The 25,713-nt window shown below is 37.8% G+C and overlaps 1 protein-coding gene across 1 annotated transcript in view; it reads left to right on the top strand.

Moving 5' to 3' along the window:
- Positions 1 to 452: 452 nt before the first annotated feature.
- Positions 453 to 25,713, top strand: part of ITGB6 (integrin subunit beta 6) — a 96,630-nt gene continuing 71,369 nt past the window's right edge. Inside the window, exons 1-8 of the mRNA XM_021004895.2 lie at positions 453 to 581; positions 688 to 764; positions 1,893 to 1,972; positions 5,822 to 6,026; positions 6,927 to 7,173; positions 15,051 to 15,216; positions 15,782 to 15,943; positions 22,972 to 23,067. Of these exons, the coding sequence (XP_020860554.1) occupies positions 704 to 764; positions 1,893 to 1,972; positions 5,822 to 6,026; positions 6,927 to 7,173; positions 15,051 to 15,216; positions 15,782 to 15,943; positions 22,972 to 23,067 (1,017 nt within the window). The 5' untranslated portion in view covers positions 453 to 581; positions 688 to 703. The remainder of the gene's footprint in view (positions 582 to 687; positions 765 to 1,892; positions 1,973 to 5,821; positions 6,027 to 6,926; positions 7,174 to 15,050; positions 15,217 to 15,781; positions 15,944 to 22,971; positions 23,068 to 25,713) is intronic.

Below are 25,713 nucleotides of genomic sequence, written 5' to 3' on the forward strand. Positions count from 1 at the left end.
AATCACTTTGTAAATCACTACAAAAAACAAGAGATCACATCATTTAAATTTTTTGGTCTGATTAACAATTTGATGTAAGTGGTGATTTTTTTTTCTTTTTCAGAAATAATCTTGCCTCAGTTAAACTCAGAAAAAAAGATCTGGATAAAAAATGGAATCCTTAAGTCTCAGGTATTTTTTTTTCTCATTAATATTATAATCTACTTTAATGTAGCATTATGGCCAGTATTTATTACTTTTCCTGTGTACACCTAAGTTACATAGGAAACACAAAATCACATTTTAAAGAATTGCTCTCTCATTATTTCATTGATCACAAATTCATTTGCAATATTGACTTTCTCTAGGACCCAGAGAGACTGCTAGAATTTACACCCAAATTTCTACCTGAATGAGTTTCCCCACCTTCTTAGTGATTGTACACCTGCCTTCCTTATAAGGAGAACAAGGAAGTGAATCATGTTGAAGTTGCTCTTAAGCAGGGCTTTTCTTCTTTACCTGTCGAGGTAGCCTCTGTTTTCATTTCAGTCTTAATGAAAATATTTTTGTCCTTTCCACCTAGAGTTTCTGTTCAAAGCAGTGTAAGTAGTACTTAACCATTTTCTGCTTCAAGAAAGAGTCTTTTACAATGTTCAGCTTTGATCTTGTTATGTTGAAGGTAATTCACTTTTTAATCTGTCTGCACAGCGAGAACTGAAAACGAATGGGGATTGAATTGCTTTGCCTGTTCTTTCTATTTCTGGGAAGGAATAACCATGTTCAAGGTAAGACTCGTCAGCCCTCACATCCATTTCTGTCGCTGAATGTTTGACAATACTGTCTTTAACAAGATGCGGGGAGCAGTTTCTGAACTGGTCTATCCCACAGCCTCTTACCTTTCAGGAAAAGTGATTTAACAGACTTCAGATACAGGACAGGGGAGCTATTGGGATGTGTTTCTACATGGTACTCTGCAGGATTACCGGGCTTGCAAAGTTGCTTTAGCACTTTAATACAAGACATATGATAGCATTGATGACAAAAGAATTGATCTGTGTAGCTGCGATAATTATTTTAGAAACTTTAAGATATATTTTAATTAATTTTTTATTTAGTATTACTGTCATTCCCCAATAACCTCCTCTCTCTTCTCCAGTTAGAAACTTCTTGAAATGATTTCAACATATCAAATCAGCATATCAAATCACTCCTGTTAAGGATAACTTCCTTTGGGGAGGGAGGCAGACAGTGTCAATCATCAGTGTAAGAATTCTCAGTGTGGAAACTCCCTCTACTGTTTGCAAATCAACTCATCTGCCAATTATAATGTTAGAGAATGGCTTGGAACACTAAGTGGTTAAGTAACTTCTCTATGGTCATTTAGCTAGCAAGTGTCAAGAAAAAGGACTTGAACCCTGGTCTTCCTGCTTCCAAGGACTCCCTCCCTACACTAGGACATGGGGTTTTTCAAGGATAATCTCAGAAGAGAAAGAAATCTCATTTGGTTAGATATTCTTATAATAATAAAAACTATTTACCAATCTGTTTATCCTCACACATGTCAGTGACTCTTTTAAAAAGGACAAGTGTTAAATGATGAATAAAATCAAGGTGCATTTAAAAGTATATTTTCTCTATTTTATTTTTCCTATATTTTAACTTTTCTATATTTAAAAAAAAGAAAAACATTGTTATTAACATAAGGTGGGGGGATTTATCATAAATATCAACCCTGATTTATGTGGGAAGTTAAAGTTCCAATAAGAATTACTAACATTTTAAGAACTTGTTTACTGATGATTAAGATAAACTTCAGCTCTGTCCCACTCCAGTGCTTGAGTCACCGCAAGTCTAACAGAAGGAATGATTGAATGCATCCTTAATCTCCTGCCTCTGTCTGGCTCTAAACACAGGGAGCTGTGCTGTGGGTAATGCAGAGACCTGTGAAGACTGCTTGCTCATTGGACCACACTGCTCCTGGTGTTCTCAAGAGGTAAAGCAAATAATCTCAAAGAATTTCCAACAGAAGTGTTTGTGTGAGCTTTTGTGTTCATTCCATCAGCCCTGAGAATTGCCCTAAAATCCTGGTGGCCAGACAAATATAGCAGACCATTAGCAGTGGTTTTTGGTTAATTTTAAGATAAACTTGTCAGGGAAGGGATGTTAAGTTATTTTGGAAAATGCAACTTCCACCTGTAGCATTAAAAGATTATGCTTTTGCCTTAAAGTTCTTTTTACCCAGCTTTATATGAACCAAGCCTGCACCCAGTGCAAAATGACCCAAAGGCATAGTCAGCATAGGAACTGGCTTCAGTGCTATGAATGCCCTGCCAATCTTGTGCTTACATGTCATTTGTTGCAACATGTAAGTTCATAAAAAGAACTTAAATGATGGGTGTGGAAGAATAGGACTTCTTGGAAAATGGAGAGTTCTAATAAAACTACATTCATTTGCATCTCAGGTATAAAAAGAAGGGCAGCTAAGTGGTACAGTGTATAGAGTGCCGGACCTGGAGTCAGGAAGAATCATCTTCCTGAGTTCAATCTGGCCTCAGACACTAACTAGCTGTGTGACCCTAGACAAGTCACTTAACCCTGTTTGCCTCAGTTTCCTCATCTGTAAAATGAGCTGGAGAAGAAAGGGGCAAACCACTCCAGCATCTTTGCCAAGGAAACCCTAAAAGGGCTCACAGCCAGTCAGACACGATTGAAATGACCCAACAACGACAACAAAATGGAAGAATAGGACTTGTTAGAAAATATACAGTTCTAATAAAATCATATTCAGTGGAGCTCAGGTATAGAAAGAACACTGGAGACTTGGTTTCAAGTAATGGCCCTACTACCCATTATTTGTATAACATTTGGGGGTTTCTTAATCTTTGTCCCTCAGTTTCCTCATCTGTGAAATAGTGATAGCAATAACTAATGCTACCTAATGGTGAGAAACCACAATGTAATTAAGTAAGTAGTCTAAGCACTTTATAGAGCTATATGATTATAGAGAGTGTCCTCAAATTCTTATTGCACTTTTAAGTTTTAAGAGTTTAAACCAGCATCACAGCTTTTGGGACACTCTGTATAAATATCAGCACTTTCAGCAACTAATGAGTTAAATAAATCAGACATTATCCTAGAGGAAAAACAAGGGTCATAGCCTTTGGTCAGACCCCTAATATTGGAATGGTAGTACTAGGGTGGCTTAGGAAAATATTTCATGTTTACCCTCTAAAATCCAGTGTGTGACTCTAAATATTATTATTCCCATATTACTAAATGATGATGAGTAAATGATTAATGTACTCCAGATGTACTAGAAGGGACTGCTATTCATGTTTCCATTTCTATATACTGAATTGTATAAAGTGATTGTGTGGTTACTTACAGAACCTGTAGTTCAAAGATCTGCATCCTTTGGAAAGGGATCATACTAGAAAGGCATTTGAATTCCAAACAGGAAAGAGCTTTGAAAAGTAAAACCCAAATTACAATTTTAATTCAAATTCATGAAGGTCAGTTTGGAGCAGCACAGCATCTTCCCTGGACAACTGAAGTTATATCACCACAAACACCCAACATGACATGAAGGAGTCAGCATTTCTTAGCCTGAAGTAATCTCATAGAAAGCAACATAAATAGAAATTGGGAACGCATATGCAAAAATTTCAGGAAGATCCAGATTATTTTCTATTCATCCCAACAAAGGGGATCATCCTTCCTTTCAGGGTCTCCTAGGTCACTAATCACATCTTTGCTCATAGGGCAGAAGTTCATCTGTCAGATCAGACAAAACAAGAAACATTGTGATCAGGGACTCACAGAATTCCCAGGGTGGTAACACACACACACACACACACACACACACACACACACACACACACACACACACACACTGGCTCTGACCACAGATGATACCAGATATGATGCCTCTGATCCACAAGTATGTCTAGACTTAGGACCACAGGAGTTTTATTTCCATGTATTTTCAGACTTAACCATAAAAACATGATCCCCATTGAAACTAAGATGCTCTTCTTCAGGGAGTTAATTTCCAAAAGAGCTAGTTTCACCCTACCCTGCCTCCCCATGTATTCCAATCCTACTTTTGATACATAAGTTTGGAAAAAAGTATATTTGATATAGATTTTTATTTATTTGTACTTATAGCAGTCAAAGCCCTGTATCCCTATATATATATATGTATGTACACAAATTTCCACACATGTGTGATATGTATGTATATTTATGTGAACAGGTGTGTATGGATATATATAGGTGAGTATATGCATTTATTACATGGAAATTTTAAAAAAATCACACAGTCTCTTGCCCTCACATACTATCAAGGAGGCTATACTTTGTCAGGGTAGGTAACACATATACAAAGGAATAGGGCAGCTAGGTGGCACAGTGAATAGGCCTGGAGTCAGGAAGGCTCATTTTTCCAAGTTCAAATTTGGCCTCAGACACTTACTAGCTGTGTGACCCTGGGTAGGTCATTTAACCCTGTTTGCTTCAGTTTCCTCATCTGTAAAATGAGCTGGAGAAAGAAATGGCAAACCACTCCATTATCTTTGCCAAGAGAACCCCAAATGGGGTCACAAAGAGTCAGACATAAGTGAAACAACTCAATAACAACAACAAATACAAAAGAGCATATACTACTAAAAGGATAAATCTATATATCATTCTAACATCCATAGATGGATAGATAGATGAATAGACACAAAACTTTAAAGCTGGAATTTGATTGGACATAGCTTATCTTCGCAGAATTTATCCACAACTATGATAATAAAAATCCCAAGACTAAAAAGCTCACTTTTGAAACCTTATTTTTTTAAATACTGTTTTAATAGCTATCCTCTTATAACAAACCACTAGTTTTAGTGACAGGTGATGCTTAGCGCCAAAGAATTAGTGGTTTTTCAATCTACAAATGCCCACATGGCAGCCTCAGAGCTCCAATGCAGATGTGGTCTATGTATCCAATAAGCTGCCTTCTTCATAGACTATGAATGAATAGACACTAACTCTTCTCCCGCTTCACTGACACTTCACAGATTGCATGTCCAGTAACTGGTGGCCACATTTGGCACTTGTTAGCATGGCATAAAGTAGATTCTATTCTGCAATAAAGTATATCCAGATCACCAACTGCTGCCATGCGGAAAGAAATTATATTGGGAGCTCAATAATAGCTAATAGTCAAGAAGGGAAATCATTGCTGTCCAACAAAAGAGAGTTGTCTTATACTCAGTTGTACATTGAATATGTGAGAAAGGTCTGAAATGCACTAAATAGGTAACATTTAAAGAACTAGAGTTTAAAGTCCAGGAGAGAAGCCAAAGGTGCTATAAAATAATAATATAATGTCACAATACCTCCAACAGTAAATAATCCTTGATACTGTGTCAGGTCCTGGGAGTTATATGCTAAGAAGACACAGTTCTTACCTCTGGACAGTTTATAGGAAATGGGTGATTTCATTGTAACTGAAATATATGTTTACATGTCAATAAGCAGTTTAAGTCTGCAGAAGATTCAGTATCTAACTACAGAAAAGATGCTTGAGAAGAGGATTGAAAAACTAGTATGTGAAGCCACAATATTGAAATAAAAAGAAAGCTTTCTTATTTTACCAAGAATTTTGCCAGCCTTCTAATTTGAATTAACTTTGGACGTATAATAAATGTAGTAGATGTGAGAATATTTTGATCCCTGAATGGAGAGGAAAATATCAATATCACATGTTGCACAAATCATGCCTCACTATTCTATAAATAAATAAATAAAGATTGTGCTTACTTTCATCAGTCTTGGCTTTGCTTTTCTTTTCTAGGACTTTACCCATCCGTCTGGAATTGGTGAAAGGTGTGACACCCCAGAGAATCTTTTGGCTAAAGGATGTTTGCTGCATGCCATTGAAAATCCTACTTCCACAATAGAAATACTTAGAAACAAGCCACTGAGTATAGGAAGTCAGAAAAATAGTTCGGATATTATACAAATTTCACCCCAAAGCTTAGTTCTAAAATTGCGACCAGGTATGTTATAGCACCTTATTTCCCTTTTCCATTGATTTATACAACAAAATTTCCAGTGTCACCTATACAAAGCAGGCTGTATGTGTTTAGGCTTGTATAGCACCAATTATAATTATGAACCGCAAGTGATTCCTTTTTAAATAAATGAAGACTAGCCAACAATGATGTATTTGGGTTACTAATACTCCTAGCATAGAATTGACAAAATTTACTGAACAGCAACTGTGCCTTTGCCCTGTTTAAAAAAAAAATACATACACACACATAATTGTAGCCTTGGAAGTGAGAGGAAGGGGGGGAAAGAACAAAGTAAAAGGTGCACAGCAGAGAACAAAAAAAAACTTACAAGGAAGCAAAAAAAAAGATGGATAGTTCTCAATACAACTCATAGTATTTGTTACATAGGCTTTCTTGAAATGGAAATTTATTGCTATATATTTTGAATCCTCTCTTACATTCTGTTGTGCACAAGACACGTTTTTTCTTTTCTTATTTTGTATTTAAGTTTTAATATATGTTTTAAAAAGAAAAAGAAAAAACCACAAATGCCTTTGAGGTTTGTTTCATATTTCTTTGAGTATTTAAATGTAGCTCCAGTCTGCTATTTGATTTGCTTTACCTCTTTGAAACCACAGAAATCAGATTATCTTAAATCTAAATGGATGCTGGTTTTCCCCAGATGCTATAAAATGTCCTGCTTTACATGTCCTTTTGTAGCTCTATACATAACTGGTAAGAGTTTTCATGGGAATATCAGCTTATGAAATGTATCCTGTCACTGTTTATACCAGCCATTCCTTTAGGAACCTCTCTCTGAAATGACTTAACACACTGGTCCAGAGACTGATCTGATACAAAGCTTAATGTGTTCATTGTTTTCCCCTGCTGTGGTTTTACAAGGTAATGAGAAAACATTACAAGTCCATGTTCGCCAGACCGAGGATTATCCAGTAGATTTGTATTACCTCATGGATCTCTCAGCTTCCATGGAAGATGATCTTAATACAATAAAGGAGTTGGGCTCCACGCTATCCAAAGAGATGTCTAAATTAACAAGCAACTTCAAGCTGGGCTTTGGCTCCTTTGTAGAAAAACCAATTTCTCCTTTTATAAAGACAACACCTGAAGAAATAGCCAACCCTTGCAGGTAAGCATGAGAGCTCTCGCATCTTTGTATTATATGTATTGATTTTCCGTGGAAGGAGTCACCCTTCTGAGTTCCTGCTGCCAGCCACTTTCTGGGTCTGTGGTGTTCATCGACTATTTGGTAGGTTTGCTTGGCATTCTCTTGCTTGGTACATGTGTGCGGTCACTTTGATGACATTTTGCTAGCCACGTGAAGGTGGGAAGCTCAGAAACTGCAGGATTTGAAAGGGCCCCTTATGTACATTTGAATGTGGCAAACTTGGCTCCATTTTTCTAGAGACGGGGGATACTGTGCCCTCAATACAGGGTTCGTTGGACTGTGACGAGTCCTAGAGATGCCTTTTGCCACAATGACCACCACCTGAGGTTACTTGAGCAAGGAACCACACTCACTCATATTACCTTGCTCAGGCACTCTCACTATTGCTAAAAAGAATTGCTCTCTTTCTCTCCCCCCCCCCCTTAGCTTTCAGTGATTTGTTTGGGGAAACATGGGTTTCTCTTATTTATCTTCTACAATCCATTTACACCACAACAACCAACAACTTTCAGTAGGTAAGTGATTTCTGTGAGTCCGTTATATATCATAATGTAATCATCAATTTAAAACGTGGATTATGCACGCATCTGTCAAGAGGTACTAGTTACCTTGCTTGTGCAATGTAAAGCATACTTTTTAATTTAATGTAATTGAAATTATCCATTTTAAAATGTTAAGCCCCTTGAAATGCACAAAAGCAATTGTATTTATAAAACCATTTTCCAAGCTCATATTAGCCTTTACATACATTTTTATACATCAAAGTTACCAGCATATATGAAAGAGAAACTTATACTTTGACACTTTAATAGATCTGTGACATCATTCATCTAACATGCTGGAGGCTCTCCTCTGATTCTATTAATACCCTCAAGGGTATCCCTCTCTTATCTCTCCTTCTCCTGACATAACTGCCCCCATCTCCTTTTCCAGTCATACTTGCCCACAAAAAAGTCTTTTCTGTTATTCCTTCCCATAAGTCATCTATAATTACATGCTAAGGCCAATCTATCTGACATACATTTCTCCATGTCCCTTTGGTGTTCCATGATTCCCAGACATACAGCATCACCAAGGAATAAAAAAGAAAAACAAGTTTTAAAATACGATTTTCAAAAGTGTAAATTGTTTTTCAGCTGGAGCCTGGCCAAATAAACTTTTTGAGGTCTTGCACAAGACAGCTTGGCTGCTGGGTGAATGACTGGCATAGGCTCAGGATTAGGAGAAAACAAATTTCAAGGAGTGCACTAATTTCTCAGTACTCTGACTCACTGTAAGTTAAGGGAAACTTTGTGCGTGAATGTCATGCTTCTAATTATTGAGAACAAAACTATTTATTAAACTTCCAGCACAGATAATAACATGAGTCTAAATAGCTTTTAGTTTTTATATGTATTTCCCTTTCCTGCCCCAAACTACCAAGGGTAGTCTTAGCTAGTTACTCCTGAGTTACCTCTGCCCCAAGGGGATACATTTGGATGAGTTCAAACTGGAAGGCTAGGTAAACAATAGTGTCAAAAAGTTCACTATAATGGGTATGATGCTTTGCTGGAGAACACAATTAAACTAATAAGCTCAAATTGTTTTACTGTATCTGCCAGAAAAGTATCTTGAATGAATAATGCATGAACCATAAAAATTCAATAAAAACAACTTGACTGATGAGAGATTAAAAGAATACAATTTCTCAAGTCAAAAAAGATACAGAAAAGGATAAAAAAGGAGACCAAACGCTTCTTCTCCAAGGTCTTGGTGGCAGCTAGTCTTCCAGAAGAGGAAGACATCCTCTAAGGAGCAGTAAGAGCTTCCATAAAATCTCTGATACCCACTCCTCTAATGTTGGGCCTTTTAAGCTGTAGAGGATAATCTTACCACTCCTTTCCCCCATTTCTGACTGTTGAATTCTTCCCCATCTCTTCTGGTCTTATCAGGTGCCATCTCCACCATGAAGCTTTCCCTGATCCTTCCAGACATCTCTCCAAACAATTTTTTTTAGCATATAATTTATAAGCCCTCCCATACACTTATTAATTCTAGATTATACTGCAAGTACTTGTATCAGAAATTTTCCCTTTGAGGATAGGCACTCTGCCCAGAAGTTTCAATCTGATGCATCTGGTATGAAGGCAACTCTAGGTCTAGAAGGCCTTGTTTGTGTCACACAAACATACCAGAGTTATACCAAGCTGGTGAGCAAGCTATGAGCAGGAATCATGCTCCTTAAACCATGGGTCAGGACCCCACATGGGGTCACAACCCACAGTTTAAGAAGTGCTGAAGGGGTAGCAAATGGAAAAAAAAAATTAAGCAGCCCTGAGCTAGATGACAGTTAAAGGTAGCAAAAGGTGAATTTGGAACTATTTGAATGACTGGGCCTAAAGAGAAGTCAGTAATGGTTTTATGACAGTTTGGAGGGGAAGGCTCTAATGGAGGCTCCATGGACTTGTCTTTGGTCTTTTGCCATTCAATAATTTTTATGAGTGCCTAATGTGTTGTTGTTGTTCAATATGTCCGACTCTTTGTGACCCTGCTTGGGGTTTTCTTGGCAAAGATACTGATGCGATTTGCCATTTCCTTCTCCAGTTCATTTTACAGATGAAGAAACTGAGGCAAACAGGGGTGATTTGCCCAGGGTCACACAGCTAGCTAGTAAGTGTCTGAGACTGGATCTGAAGTCAGGTCCTTCTGTCTCCAGGTCCAGTGTTCTATGCACTGCACCACCTAGCTGTTCCAAAATCTATGGCTCTATCTCTGAAGGCAGGCCCATTCAACTTTCAGTTGTTATTCAATCATTTCAGTTGCATCCATTTTGTGATCCCATTTGGAGTTTTCTTGGCAAAGATACTGAAGTGGTTCACCATTTCCTTCTCCAGCTCATTTTACAGATAAGGAAACTGAGGCAAACAGGGTTAAGTGACTTGCCCAGGTCACATAGCAAGTAAGTGTCTGAAGCCAGATTTGACCTTAGGAAGATGAGTCTTCCTGACTGCAGGCCTGGCATTCTATCCACTGTAGCACCTAACTACCCCACCTGACATGTAAGCCTACGGTAAATGTTCACTTATTGATTGATTGATTGACTTATCAGTGACTTGAATAAAGTCAAAGATGGCATGTCTGTCAAATTTGCAAATAACATGAAGGTGGGGATGGGCAGGGGTGTATGTGTGCGTGGGGTGAGGTAGAGATGATACACTAGATGACAGAATCCATCTCTAAAAATACATGGACAGGTTGAAGTGATGGCCCAAATCAAACAAGATGAACAATATCTTTTTTGGAAAAATTACTTGGTTTTCTACCAATCAATGCAGATAGGTAATCGCTCTGCAGCTTACACTCTTAAAGTGCTTCCTCAAGTCATAAGTAGCTGTGACTTTTAACACAATCCATATGTGTCAGAAATGGGACCTGAGCCCTGGCAGCATGGTATAGAAGAGAAAAAAACTTCAGACATAGGAAGATACAACTTAATTGGAGTAAATGTAAAGTTCTACATTTGGGTTCAAAAACTCAGCTTCAGCAGCATAGGATGAGAATGTCCTCCCCAGGTTCCTTAAGATTTTACTGGACCGCAAGATCCAAATGAAGTAACTGCGTGACATGGGGCCCTAAAGAAATGCTATGCCAGTTGAAATTGAGAAGGGACATGGTGAGAGAGCCCTAGTCAGACCACGAATGGGGTGTTATGTTCAGTTTGGGGCAATATATTTTAGGAAGGTGCTTTTAGGTTAGTGAGAAAATAGATCATACATAATGCATAGGTGATGGGTACAGACAATGTGAAGTTCTGCCAAAGGGAACAAGATGATTACTACTCCTACCTTTGACATTTGATCCTCTTAACATGGAAATAACAGCCGCATACACACACGTTTATGTGTCCTTGATTCCACATATTCATTGATACATGCATGGATATACATTTGACATCTAGCTAGTGCTAGTAAAATAAGATATTGCTGCTTTTGGCTCTCTGATATGTACCAGTTCAATTCTCCAGGAAGGTGGGGGCACATTTCCTGGGGAACGTCCCTCATCAACATATAGCACCAAGTATATGAACAGAGGTAGTCTAATTGTATCTCTATCATTTATTATCTTTTCTGAGGTTCTAAATCATATTTCCATTTTTTAAACCTCAATTTCTTATTTTTTCTTGGTGTTTTAATTGTTGGGGAAATGAGATGCCATCTCAGTTCCTTGATTCTGCATCTTTGCTTTAAGACAGACTTTCAGTCTTTTAATTGTTCCTGACCTAGCTTATGGAATGGTTTCTTGGTATGGAACCTAGGCCTGCATGGCATTGGCAAAACTTTCTACTTTATATAGGAATATGCCAAGATATTTTAATAGAATTTTACAAATGTATGAATATATTTCTTTAACTCAGGTCAGGGGAATCTTCTATGGGGGAATGTCTACAATGCTTTTCTTACATTGCAGGGTAAAATAGAGTGTTAGTAGAATCAAGGGTTTGTAGGAATTCTAAAGGGTGTTTCTTGAACAGCAGTGCTCCCAGGTGAGCTATTCAAAACTTTCATGATATTGGGATGCCTTGATAATCCTCTTTTGAGTTTTAGTTAACCATCCTGATACAGAAAGATATTGATTGAGAATGTATCCTAAAGATTGAAGAAACTATGAATGATTAACCTGGGCAAGAAAAGATCAATGCGGGACATGATAGCAGCCTATAAGTACTTGAATGACTATCATATAGAAAAAAATATGAGTGGTGTTCTGTTTGGTCTCAACTGGCAGCACTAGGAATAGTGGATTTAAGTTGCAGGGAGGTAGCTTTAGGCTTGATATCAGGAAAACCTTGCTTTGGGAGACAGTGGGTTTTTCCTCACTAGAGTTCTTCAGGCAAAGACTGGATGAACCACTTATTGGAGATAATGAAGAAAAGATACTCCACCAGGATTGTACTAGATGGCCTGTAGGGTTCTTTCTGACTCTTAAAATCTGTGAACCTCTATGGAGGATTTACTGAAAGATATCGATAAAAATCACATGCAGTGAGCAGACATGGGTAAGTTGTATTCTATAGTGGTAAAGCAGGTACCCATGCCAACAGGATCTTGGATTCACTGAAGTCTTGAAGTATAGTGGCATAGAAAAACAAAATACAGCTTTAGGGCTCTCTTCAAACAAGGTAGCTTCTATACATATGTTAATATAATACAAAATTCCGGGATAGTTACAACTACATGACCTATGTATATTAAAAGGGCAGTATGGATGAGTGCCTACAGAATAGGACATGGAGTCAGGAAGTCCTGGCTTTGAATCTTATCACAGTCATTTATTGACTGTATAAAACCCCAGCAAGTCACTTAACCTTACTTTGCCTCATAGAAACTATTTTATAAGATTTTTGTAAGGATTGAATGAGATCATGTAGTAAAGTACTTCACAAGCCTTAAAGTATACTATAAGTGTGGGTTATTACTTTAAGAATCAAACCACAAATTAGAAAGACATTTGCTTATCTAAGGTATTTTCCATTGTAATGGTGAATGCCCTAAAGAGGGTCCACGGGAAAGAATGATTGGCAATGCTCTTGAGATGTTACTACTCACAGATGGCATTGTGCTAACTGTACCAAACAAAGGCTACTAATGAAATCATGATGGTTCAAAAGAGACAAACTTAACAATGTACACTGAAAAAAAAATAAAGTAGATGATATAAATGTTTATTAGACTTTGGTATGCAATTGGATCTACAGCCCAATGTGTTTGTATATCTCAGGCAGATGTTGCAGATGGATGGTGAGTTGGGCTCAGAATTCTCAGAAGAGAACAGATTGGATTATATTTGGGAAAATGTCACTCTACAAAAGCTCAATTTTTTATCCTTAGTGTTCTCCCAGCAATACTATCTAGCCATGAAGCATCTACTGCAAAAGAAATCTAGTTGGAAGAAATCTAGTTGCAGATAGCAAAAGGTTAATGAAAGAGTCATGTTAAGGAATAAAACAAAAGGCTACAATACGTTATCAAAGAAGACTTTGAAAAATGGTGTAGAAGAAAGGACACATATGACTGGAAGAGAAGGTGAGTTAGTCAAACAAAAAGAATGACAAATAATAGATCTATAATTCAAATGCCATTTTGGAACCCTCTAGATATTCAGGAAAGCTTCCAAGGCATGATAGGAATCCTCCAATGAGGATTTACCAAAGATCCTGCAATACAGGTAGGTAGCTTAGTAGAGAGAGTGTTGGACTTGGAGTCAGGAAGACCTAAGTTCAAATTTGGCTCTCGAGCACTTGCTAGTTGTGTGACCCTGGGCAAATCACTCACTTAACCCTGTTTGCCTCAGTTTTCTCATCTGTAAAATGAGCTGGAGAAGGAAATGGCAAACCACTTCAGTATCTTTGCCAAGAAAACTCCAAATGGTATCAAGAAGAGTTGGACATCTCTCCAGGAACCAACATAGTGCCTGGCACTTGCTAGGTGCTTAATAATTGCTTGTTGAGTAAATGAATGAATGAAATGCTGAGATTGATGCAAGGGGAAGAAGTACTTAAGACCATCATCCCCACACTAGTCTGTTTGTGCTCCCGTTCTGCACTGTGCTTACATCCAAGCTCTAAATACCTTTCACCCTAAATATTACAATAGACTCCTGGCTGACTTCATTGCCTCCAGCCTTTGCCCTCTTGAATTACCCTTCTAGTCAGCTGTCATCTATCTCAGCAATCATCTTGATCATTTAACTCACTTTCCTTCTATTCTGAGAAGCTGAGAGTTCCTTGTTAAACCAAGTTTACTCTTTTCATACTGCTCCATTTTCCATTACCTAAGATGCCTTGTTCCCTTTTCCATTACCTAATTGTCCTCAGAAGAAAAACAGCTCTCCTTTCAATAGGACTTTAAGGTTTACATTGTATTATTATCTTCATTTTATGGTGAGGACAGAGAGGCACAAAGAAATTAAGATGGCTTGGCCAGGGTCACATGGCTAGTGAGTCTACCAAGCCAAAAATCAAACGCTGTTCTCTCTTTACTACACCTCACTGTTTCTACCCCCCTACTCTGTGCCCAATACATATCCTTTAGATTTGTCTCAGTAATTCTACTAGTTATTCCCTCCTCTAATAAAACTGTCCCTCCCCATTTCCAGTGTACTGCACATACCATTCCTTTCCCAGAATGCCATCCTCTTCCTTATAGCCGGGCCAGATGCTGCACAGAACATACTTTTCCCATGAAAGCCTCCCAGGTTAACTGTTGCTAGCTCCAATGATTCCAGTTATTCACTTAGTTCTTCTCTCTCTCTGTAGCTAGCACTCTAATGAGTTGAGTGGGGTTTTACATCTCATTTGGGGCTAATGTAGTATAATTTGACTTATGTTTGTCCTTTCTACCTTTGTAAATCGTAAGATTTCATGTGCTAGAGCTGGAAAATGTCCTGCCTCCTAGCCTAGCAACATCTATTACAGTAAGGACCCAATGAAAGTTATTAATGTGGTTAGGAGTTGCAAGAAACAATTTTCACTCTAACAATTTCATTGTTGACTTTTTATAAACTGGTATAATGTGGAGGATTCGAATGAGGATGTGCAGACAGTATGGCATAAGATGAGAAAGTGTGAAAGCATTGAAATCTACATTGGGTCAAGGAGTATCCATGTTAATGGCATTAAAGATCCTTCAAGCATGAAAGCAGTAACTTAGAACCCATGGTGAGATTCAAGGCCAAATCACAAAACCAGATACTTCTGAAAATCAAACATTTCTTAAGGAATTTCTGATGAGGCTATTCCTTATGAATAAATTATGTTCTGATAGATTTTATTACAGATGTTTTTGCATCTTCTTTTGCAGTAGTGTTCCCCATTTTTGCTTACCTACCTTCGGATTTAAACACATTCTACCACTGACAAGTGATGCAGAAAGGTTCAATGAAATCGTAAAGAATCAGAAAATTTCAGCAAATATCGACACTCCAGAAGGGGGATTTGATGCAATTATGCAAGCTGCTGTCTGCAAGGTAGGATGCTATGCTGGATAATGCTGTTATGGCTCCCCCCAAAAATGGAGCACACATTCTAGACTGCTTTACAGAAGCTAATTCTATTGATTTTTCATCAGAATAGGAAATTAAATGGGTTAAATGTATAAAGCACAAAGAAGGTGATGGCAATTTCTTTAAAATGCAAATATATGATAGAGAAGGATTTCTACAGTATGTTTAACATAATCTCTCATGCTGCAAGACCTTAAGATTTCGGTATGGTAGTGTTGGGAGGAGAGTAATTGGAGGAGAGGAAAGGTGGAGTATAAATATAATTTTTAAAAATAATCTGCTTCATAAATAACCAGAACAATCCAAACCACATCTTCTTTTAAAAGAGAATCCTGAGAAAATGAGCAGGGAAACATTTCACTGTGTTTGTGTTTCTTATATGGCTTTATACTTGCGAGATAACTGAATAGAAAAAATGAAGCAGATGTAAAGTCTTATCAATTCTCAACAGTTCTAAGTATAGCTCATCAACATTCAACAGATGTCTATCTGAATCAAACACACCCTGAACTTCTCAATCTAATTATAGGAACAAATTGGGTGGAGGAACGATTCACTCCATCTTCTTGTGTTTGTGAGTGATGCGGATTCTCATTTTGGAATGGACAGTAAATTGGCTGGAATTGTTATCCCCAATGACGGAGTTTGCCACTTGGACAGCAAGAATGAGTACTCCATGTCAACTGTCCTGGTAACATACTATGTGTTCCATATTAATTTAAGTCTTAAATACTCTAGAGATAATTAAGTATAAGAAATGACAGTCAAACACACCTTCAGTACATTTATGATTTCATCAGTTCAGTTCAATTTAGCAAACATTTATTAAGTATCTACTCTGAGCAAGGCAAAGTAGTTACAGGGGAAAAAGTAAAATTAACCAGTGTCCACCCTCAAAAAATTTACACCCGACTGGGATGTTGGGGCTCTGTTTTCTAGCACAGATCACAGCCTCTCTACACTTTGATAGATGCTCTGCAAGAGACGCTTTGGACCCATAAGGTGGCCAGTTGGAAATGACCCTCTCTAAACCTACCTAGGCTAATTTTCAGATGTAAGAATCAGTTTTAAGTGCTACTTGGAAAGCGACAGTAATCCTCTCTGAGCTTACCTAAGCTGGTTTTCAGATGTAAGAATAAGTTTTTTGTTGGTTTTATTTTTTGTTTGTTTTGGTGAGGCAATTGAGGTTAAGTGACTTGCCCAGGGTCACACAGCTAGTAAGTGCCAACTGTCTGGTCTAAGGCCAGATTTGAACTCATGTCCTCCTGACTCCATGTCGGGTGCTCTATCCACTGTGTCACCTAGGTGCCCCAAGAATCAGTTTTAAGTACTACTTGGGAAGTCTTCATGTAGTCTGCTGACATGGCTTTTGAGAATCCAGGGTCAATTGCATGCTATGATGAGATTTCAGAGATGATGCATCATTGGAGGACATTGTAATTACATAAAACAAAACAGGTTACCAAAATATCATGGAAGTCTGTTTAGGGCTTTGAACCTCACCTCCTTTTCCTTGCTCACCTCAAATCTAGATCCAGGGGGTCAGTTTGGTGGTGGAACCTTTGAGATCACTTTAGCCCCACTCCATTGTAGCCCTGGAATTGCCCTAGCCTCTCAGAGAGTCTCTCAGGGCAGCAAAGAATCATCTCTCTTTGTTCTGAATCTGTATGTTAATGATAGCAAACATTTATGATACACTTAATTGCTACAAAGCACTTTACATGGTTACATGTAACTCCATAAAGTATATTGCATTATTATTGCCTCCGTTTTGCAAATGAGGACTTTGAGGCTCAGAGAGTTTGTTATTTGTTCAAAGATACATAATGAGATATGGCTGGAATTTGAATCCTCATCTTCTGAGTCCAGTACTCTTTCTACTACATCATGTTGCTGGGTCCTGAACTGCCATGAAATGAGGGGTACAGGCATTCTTAAACTCTAGTTTTAACTGTAAATGGTGTCCAGTAAGCCATGTTTTTTAAACAAGATGTTTTCCTATATCATAAAGGTCATGCAAAATATTGTTTATGAATTATCTTCCCATTTGTCAGATGACAAAACTGAGACAGAGCAATTAAGTAATACGCTTACAGTTACAAAGCTAGTTAATTGTTTGGCTAGGAATAGAACACAGGCCTTCTAAATCCCAGCTCCAGTTATTCTCACAAACCAGCACTATGCATATAAATTTTAGATTATGGTGTGTAGTGGCTGAGCGAATACTCACACCAATGAGATCACGAATTCATTGAAGCACTGAAGTACAACGTAGTTAACTGTGGTATTAACAAGGCAAATTAAAATTTCTCAGATGGGTATTTTCTCCAGATTATGACCAACAATACTCCAAATTTCTAGGTATTTTCTATTATCCTGCCTCCCCTGTCCCAATGTCACTCCAATACTTAATCATAATTTACGTAATCAAATTACAATGAATCCAATTTAATAAATTAATATTAAGTACCTACTGTGTGCCAGGTGCACACAGTACATACTGTGTGCTGAGCCCTGGAGGTATAATGACAAAAACCAAATGGCCTTAGCTGTCAAGAACTTACATTCTACTGAATGAGAAATCTAAAGGATGATTTATTGCCTTGCTATTGCTTAGATGTTTTGTCTTAGTGTCCATAGGTACTGTAGCAAATACTTCAAAAATAATAACAGAGGGAGATAGTACCCACCAGCTAATCATAGCAGTTCTCTTATAATAAATACTCAATAAATTTTTGTGGAATGAATGTTGAATAAATCACTACCGACTAACATAATTCCTGTATCATCAGTCAAAGAAAGGTCAAACTAATAGTTATTCCATTCTCTGAAACCAAGAAACAGAATAAGGAGAACAAAAGATATTTGACTACTTTCACATCTCTCTCCAGTGTATTCTGTTTTCCTTGGCCCTTCTGTACATAATTTTCCTCTAATTCAATGTTTACCAAACTGGGTTCTGCAAAACTAGGGCTTTCCATGTCATATAAATGTCAGTGCTAGTGACATTTTCCTTTGAAAAATATGAAGAGTAAAATTGTGTACATAACAAAAACACCTTTTCATGCCAAGTTTTCAATATGAAAATTGTCATTTTCTTCTGTTTTGCTACATAATTTCCCCAACCCTCCTTTATCCCAGGAGTTTTCCATACCTCTCAGTTCCAAGACCTACATTTGTGCATTATTGCCATATCTCAAACTCCAGGGTTAATTTAGTTGCTAAATCAGATCAGTATTACCCCTCCATGAAACCTTTCACCAACACCCCTAAACTTGCTCTCCCTTATGTGATCTCTCCCTCAAATTTCTCATCAAAATTTCTTTCAATCTCCCTTTTACATATATCTTACTGAAAGGCAGTATGGCATAGTGGATAGAATGTTGAACTTGTAGTCTGGACTTGTCCTGGGTTCAAATCCTCCTTCAGATTTAAAATCTGTGTGACATTGAATAAATCCTCTTTAGGTCTCAGTTCCTTATTTTTAAAATGAAGGGATTGGAGCTTTACGGTCCCTCTCAACTCTAAATCTATGATATTATGGTCCCTTTTGTTGTAGCTACTTGTGTAGATAGATAGACAGATAGATAGATAGATAAATGGATAGGCAGATAAATGGATAGGCAGATAGATAGATAGATATCCTTGTCCCCATTATCTATAAGAATTTACTAAGTATCTATTACATAGCAGGCACTGGGATCAGCCAAATAAAACAGTCCCTGTCCTCAACAAATTGACAGCTTATTGGAAGAAGCAACATGTACATATATAAGTATATACAGAATAAATACCAGGGAACTGGTAGGGGTGGGGAAGGCACTAACAACTAAGGGGATAAGGAAAAAAAACTCATGTAGAAGGTGTCTTCTGATCTGAGCTTGAAAGGAAACTTGGGGTTCTAAGAGGTAGAAATGAGAAAGGAGTGCATTGGAGGAAGACAGTCTGTGCTTTGCCCAGAAATGGGAGGTGGGGTATCATGTGCAAGGAATAATAAAAAAGCTAGTTTGGCTACATCATAGAGCTTGGGAAAGGGAGTAATATATAACAAGAAAAGTAAAGAGGTAGGTTGGAATCAGCTTGTAAAGATCTTTAAATACCAAAAAGAGGGTTTGTATTGGAACCTAGAAGCGATTGGGAACCACTAGAGTTTTTTGAGTAGAGGAGTGATTTCATCCCTGTACTTAAGGAAAAATCACATTAGCAGCTGTGTGGTGGGTTCAGTTGGAAAAGGAAGGATTTGGCAGAAGGGGGATCAATTAGGAAACTAATGTAAGAGTTTAGGAGAGAGGTGATAAAGGCCAGAACCAGGGATGCTGCCATTTGGGTATAATGAGAACGGGACCTAGATGAAAGATGTGGATGAGACAAAATTGACAAGACTTGAAAACTGCTTAGATATATGAAGTGAAAGAAAGTGGAGTCAAGGATGACTCCAAAGTTGTGAGCCTGGGTGACTAGAAGTATGATGGTACCAGCAAGAATAAAAGAAAAGTCTGGAAGAGGGGTGGGTTTAGGTAGAATGATAATGAATTCTATTTTGGACAAGTTGAGTTTGAGAGGCCTACTGGACATCCATTGCCAGATATCCAAATGGCAATTAGTGAGGAAAGACCAAAGCTCAAGAGAGAAGCTCAGGCTAGATATACTGATTTGTCATCTTCATAAATATGAAAATTAAAGGTATGGAATGAAGTCATGAAGAAAGAGAGTATAGGAAGACAAGAGAAGCAGGGACCAGTACAAAGCCTTGGCATAAGCTAACAGAGGGTTAAAAAGTGGTGGATGTTCACCAGAGTCAAGTACTACAGGATCAAGAAGGCTGAAAATTGATTTTAAAAAACCCATTAGATTTGGCAAATAAGAGATCATTGTAACTTTGGAGAAAGTCATTTCAACTAAGCAATAAGAAGATAAATTGGAAAAGCTGAGAACTGGAAGTAGGAAAAACAAGAAAAGACAGGTTTATTTGTTTGTTTGTTTGTTTTCCCTAGGAGTTCAGTTGTGAAAGGAATAAAGATATATAGCTTCCAGGAACGGTAGAGTCAAGTGAACTTTTTGTTCATTTCCTAAGGGTGGGGAGGCAGACAGTAAGCAACAGGGAAGGCAATATTAGATAAGGAAGTATTCATTTGTAAGGTCTTTGAAGACATGTGTGGTCAATATCTTTACATTTCCAGCTCTTAGTACAGGAGCACCAAATAAATTTTTGTTGAATTATGAGAATGAAGTAATTTGTTTAGGGATAATTTTGGTTAGTGGTTCACAGCCACTGTCTAGACACTAGGGGTTCTTTATTTTTTTTTAAACCTTACAGTATTTGATTTTAATTAATTAATTTTAAAAGCATCAAAATATTTTATTTTAATTAATTAATTTTTAAAATATTAAAAATACAAAAATATTCTGATAACTATTTCAATATAATTGGTTTCCTTTGCAATCCAATGTATTTTCTTTTATGCATTTAAAAATATTCTGTGGAGTCAACAAGCTTCATCAGACTGCCAAAGATGTCTATGACACAAAAAAAGAAGCAGCCCTGGTCTATATAAAATTCTCAAATATTCAACAAACATTTTTTCAATACTTGTCACATCTGCTAAAAGTATAAGAATGAGCCCCACCCTCAAGAAGTTTATAATGCAGTTTGGAAGAGAAAAATAATGCATATAATACATAATGCATAACATTATATAACATATATATGTGCACATGTGCGACAGTATATAACTAAGTGCTAAATTTTGTGATAGAGACTGCAAGAGCTGCAGTCATTAAAGAGAGAAGACCTAGAGGAGTCAGGAAAGCTTTCATAGAGACTAGACTAGACAATTAAATTCAACTCAACTCAACTAATATTTATTAAATATCTATGATGTGCACGCCATTGTACTGGGCATTCAGACTACAATAACAAAAATGAAGTGGTACCTTCCCTCAAGGAGTTTATATTCTAGTGTGGGGATACAACATGCACACACGTAAATAAATACAAAATATATAGGAAGCAATACAAAGTAATTTCAACAGAGTACTAATAACTGCTGGGGGAGGGAAAAGATTAGGCAAAGCCTTAAAGGAGGTGTCACCTGAGCCATGGTTTGGAGAAAGCTAGGGATTCCACAAGGAAGTGGGAGGAAAGGAGAGACTAATTCCAGACATAGGGAATCACTTGTGTAATGTTAGAGAGGCAAAGGACCACACAGCAGGGAAACAGCCAGCAGGTCAATTGGACTATAATGGAAAATGCAGGAAAGGAAGTAAAACAGGCCATTGAAGCTGAAGGTAGAAGGAAGCTATACATTCTAGGTGAACAAAGATGGCATGAACTTTTATTATAAGAGATTTAGTGAAACCATATCAATTTGCTTTTACATCATTCACCACCTCTACTCCTAATGAACTAATTAAATGAAAATACATACAATGTTGCCAGATTTCTGTATCAAGATAATAACCTTAGCATCTCAGGGAAAGACAAAACAAAACTTACTATGTTTGCATTTGAAATTCATCCATATCTAAAATAGGACCTTTAGCCTGAAATATCTAGGAAAACTCAGGAACATGTGATTGTACCAGATGCTTGCCAATGTGCAAGTTTGGTTTTCTATCCTGGAATGACATGAGCCATTCTCATTTACTTTCATGGGCACTATTCATCCATATGAATTCCCATTAGCCTCTCTTCTTTATATTCAGTTTCATACAGCATCATAACAGGGTTCCCAGAAAAGTCCCCTTATTTCCCCAACCTTGGAGAATAAATAGGCCTGGCTTAAAAAGGAGAATTTATAGACTTGCTAATGAATAGCTTTTATTTTTTATGTATATTTTATTTCTTTTTAGTTTTCAACATTCACTTCTATAAGATTTTGAGTTCCAAATTTTTTCAATAACGTTTCTTTATTAAGAATATTTTTTTTAAAAAAACATGCCCCATCTCCTGGAAATGTTATAGTTACTACAACACAGAATTGGGATGTATTTCAGTGGCCCTGTAAAGGACAGCAGAATCACTTAAAAGCAGAGTTATGACATCAGGAAAGGCCAGTTTTCTCAGTCCATGAAACCGTATAGGGATCATGTCACATAAGGTGGGGCAAAAGAAGGCAATATTTCATTTTGTTGTCCAGCTATCTCTGCCTGGATCCTCCACATTCCATCCACCCTTTACCAGACTGGTGGTAGTTGTTTCAGGTCTTTAGCAGTGAGATTCCTCCAGTTGTGTGTGCCGCTCCCCATACCTACCCATCCCTCCCCCCTTACAGCATTCTTCTTTGACTGCCAAATGGCACTTCATAAGGGGAGTAATGTTCTCCTACTTTGAAAATATCACTCAAGGATCACTTTTACCACAAACCTTTTCCAATTTTCTAATTAAATGTCAAGTGACCCACTGAAAAAGAAAACAAAACATACGGGCTATTGAAATTTTTTTTTAAGAAATTAAAAATTTTTTAATGGTCAAATGTTCCTTACAAAGAGTTAGTAGCAAAATAAAGTGAATACTTACCCTGTAATATTACATCTATAGATTTGTAGTGAGAGGCATAATGACTAGCATAGTGTCTGGCACATGTTTATTGATTGATTGATTATGAGAATCCTCAATTCTAAATGATTCTATCCCAAACTTCCCAAATCTGTCTTCTTATTCATATTCCATTCTTCAATTTTACATGAATTCAGTTTAAATCTTCATATTCTTTCCAGGAATATCCAACAATTGGACAACTTATAGAGAAATTGGTGCAAAATAACGTTTTATTGATCTTTGCTGTGACAAAGGAGCAAATTCATTTATATGAGGTAAGAAAGCTTAACTCTGGGGGATTCCTTTAGGGAGGCATCAGGCCTCATAGTCTAGCATTAACTTTATGAGTTTCACCCATGGAAAAGCAATTAGATAATCATTAACACAAAAAATACACTGGAAACTTCCTGAAATAGGGCAGGGAGTGTGGAAAGGAGAAACAAGAATGATGGGGGTGGTGGGGTGGAGCACTCATCACCATAGGCCCGTGTTATTGTCACTCAAGTTAGAAGAAAATATGAGACCAAGCCACCACGAAGGAAGAAAAATGAGATATCTTCCTCTGCTTTTCTTTGGGCGTGGATTGGTGGGGTGGGGCCAGGCTGGGAGGAGGCTGATTGAAAGCCAAAGTGGATCCAAAAAAAGGTGGAAAGTCTCAGCCAAGAGAGAATTCATAAAGGGCCTCCAGAACAACAAAAAATTGCATAGCAACAGTTGAATTAAGTATGCAGGGAAGATGGTACGGAGTGTTAAGGGTGTTGCCTTCCAAACCTTTCCGATCCCTGCAGAGGCAGCTAGGTAATGCAATGTGAGTGGCATAGTGGGCTTAGAGTCAGGAAGGCCCAAGTCCAAATCTGGCCTCAGACATTTTACTAGCTGGGTGACTCTGGGCACGTCATTCCATCTCTGTTAGCTTCAGCTTCCTCAACTGGAAAATGGGCATGCTAATAGAGCCTACCTCCTAGGACTGTTGTGAGGATCAAATGCGATAGATAATATTTGTAAAGAGCTTTGCAGAGTGCCTGGCACAGGGTAAGCACTTAATGAATGATTGTTTCCTTCCTCCTGACATTTTTGCAAATCAATCACATATACGAATAGATATAGATATATGTGGGTGTGTGTGTATACACACACCCACACACCCACATATATCTATATGCATAACACAAGCATAGAAATAATCCAAAATGGTGCCCATGGCCAAACCGGGCAGAGAATTGAGGCAATTAGACATTTAATTCAGCTACCTTCCCCAACATACTCATCCCTCCCCCAAACTAAATTAGCTGAGTTTGCAATTCAGGTTTGGGATTGAATTACCAGATAATTGGTTCCACTCAACTCTTCACTGTTTTCTGACTGCAAAGTTATAAAAAGACTATTTCATGGCAGCCTGAGAAACCACTGCTGGTGGGACAGGAGCCTACTATACGTGCTACTACTAAATATTCTCCTCCAAAACTGCCCCTTTTTGCAGTATGGATTTTTTGTTTCATTTTTATTTATCATAGGCTTAGAAAGATTTATGGTAAAGGAAGACTTGGTCAAGTTATCCATGTGAAAGTATAGAAATTGATTTTCTTGGGTGTTTTTTTTCCATTCATGTGGACAGAAGAAGGGCATAGCAGATAGAGGGCCAACCTCGGAGTCAGAATGCCCAGGGTCCAAGTTGTGGATAACTCAATAACTTTATAAGGTTTTGGAAGTGTTGATGTTATTTAACAGGAGGCATTGCATTAAATTGTAACTCATTGTTATGCCCAAAGCCACCCCCAAACTTGCGACAAGTTCTGCAGGGTGAAACCAGGCCAAGATCTGACCTTGTATTCATGAGATGACAGCAGTGAACACCAAGGTGAGACTGCCTCTCCTTGTAAACTAAGGAAGTCCCCTGTCATAATACATGTTCTGAGAAGGCTTTGTTCCTTTCTAGAATCATGTGGCTTCACCTGATCTGGCCATTTTCTTAATGCTTTCTAATGTATGATATTTGTTTCCAATGGTTTAAGTAGTGGAATTTCGGTCAAGATAAAAATACCCCCAAATACAATAGTGGGTCTATTCTGCCTTTGATCCTTAGGGCTAAGGCAGGGTGAGCTCTGAGTGGAGACAAGCTTCCTATCACAGCGGGGGCTTGTGTTTAGAGTGGGGGAAGTTGCACAAAGACCTTTCTCAAAGAATAGTCAGGAGAATATGATCAATGACCCAAACACTGAATTCCCAAGCCTGCTTTTATACCTGGCCCTTTCTATACCTCCTCATGAGTGCTGTTAAGAAAAAAAAAAAAGGAAGCGGTGATAAGAGGGGTTGAAATGAAAAATGACTAAAAAATAACAGAGGAAGCTGAAGCTATTCAGTGGAGCTTCCTTCCCAGCACCTGGGGGTAATGAAAAGATGAGAGTTCAAGATCCCCCAAATTAGCAGCAGGGTGTGTATTTTCTCTTTCTTTCCACCAATCTATAATCTTAAGGTAATAAAATTAAAAGAACCTGGAGGCTATCAAATCCAAGGTAACAAGGTAACATTCATTCTTACAGATGAAGCAACAAAGGCCTGGGAAGATTGGCGCTTGGCCAAGGGCACAAAGGGAATAGGTGTCAGAAGTCGGATTCGAACTGAGAACCTCTGACTACCAATCTGGTCCTTTTTCTATTGAGTCTTTTTGGTGTCCTTTGGCTATCACAAATTAAAAGAGACAGTCACAGCTCAGTAACAGTTAATGGACAATGTTTGTTTCCTTCCTCCTGACATTTTTGCAAATCAATTACACGTACGAATATATATATACACACACATATAAGTGTGTGTGTGTGTGTGTGTGTGTGTGTGTGTACACACATCTATATGCATAACATAAATACAGAAATAATCCATAGTGGTGCCCATGGCCAAATGGGGCAGAGAATTTGGAGTGTGTC

Source organism: Phascolarctos cinereus, unplaced genomic scaffold (assembly GCF_003287225.1).
Source record: "Phascolarctos cinereus isolate Bilbo 61053 unplaced genomic scaffold, phaCin_HiC Scaffold_726;HRSCAF=1367, whole genome shotgun sequence".
NCBI lineage: Eukaryota > Metazoa > Chordata > Mammalia > Diprotodontia > Phascolarctidae > Phascolarctos > Phascolarctos cinereus.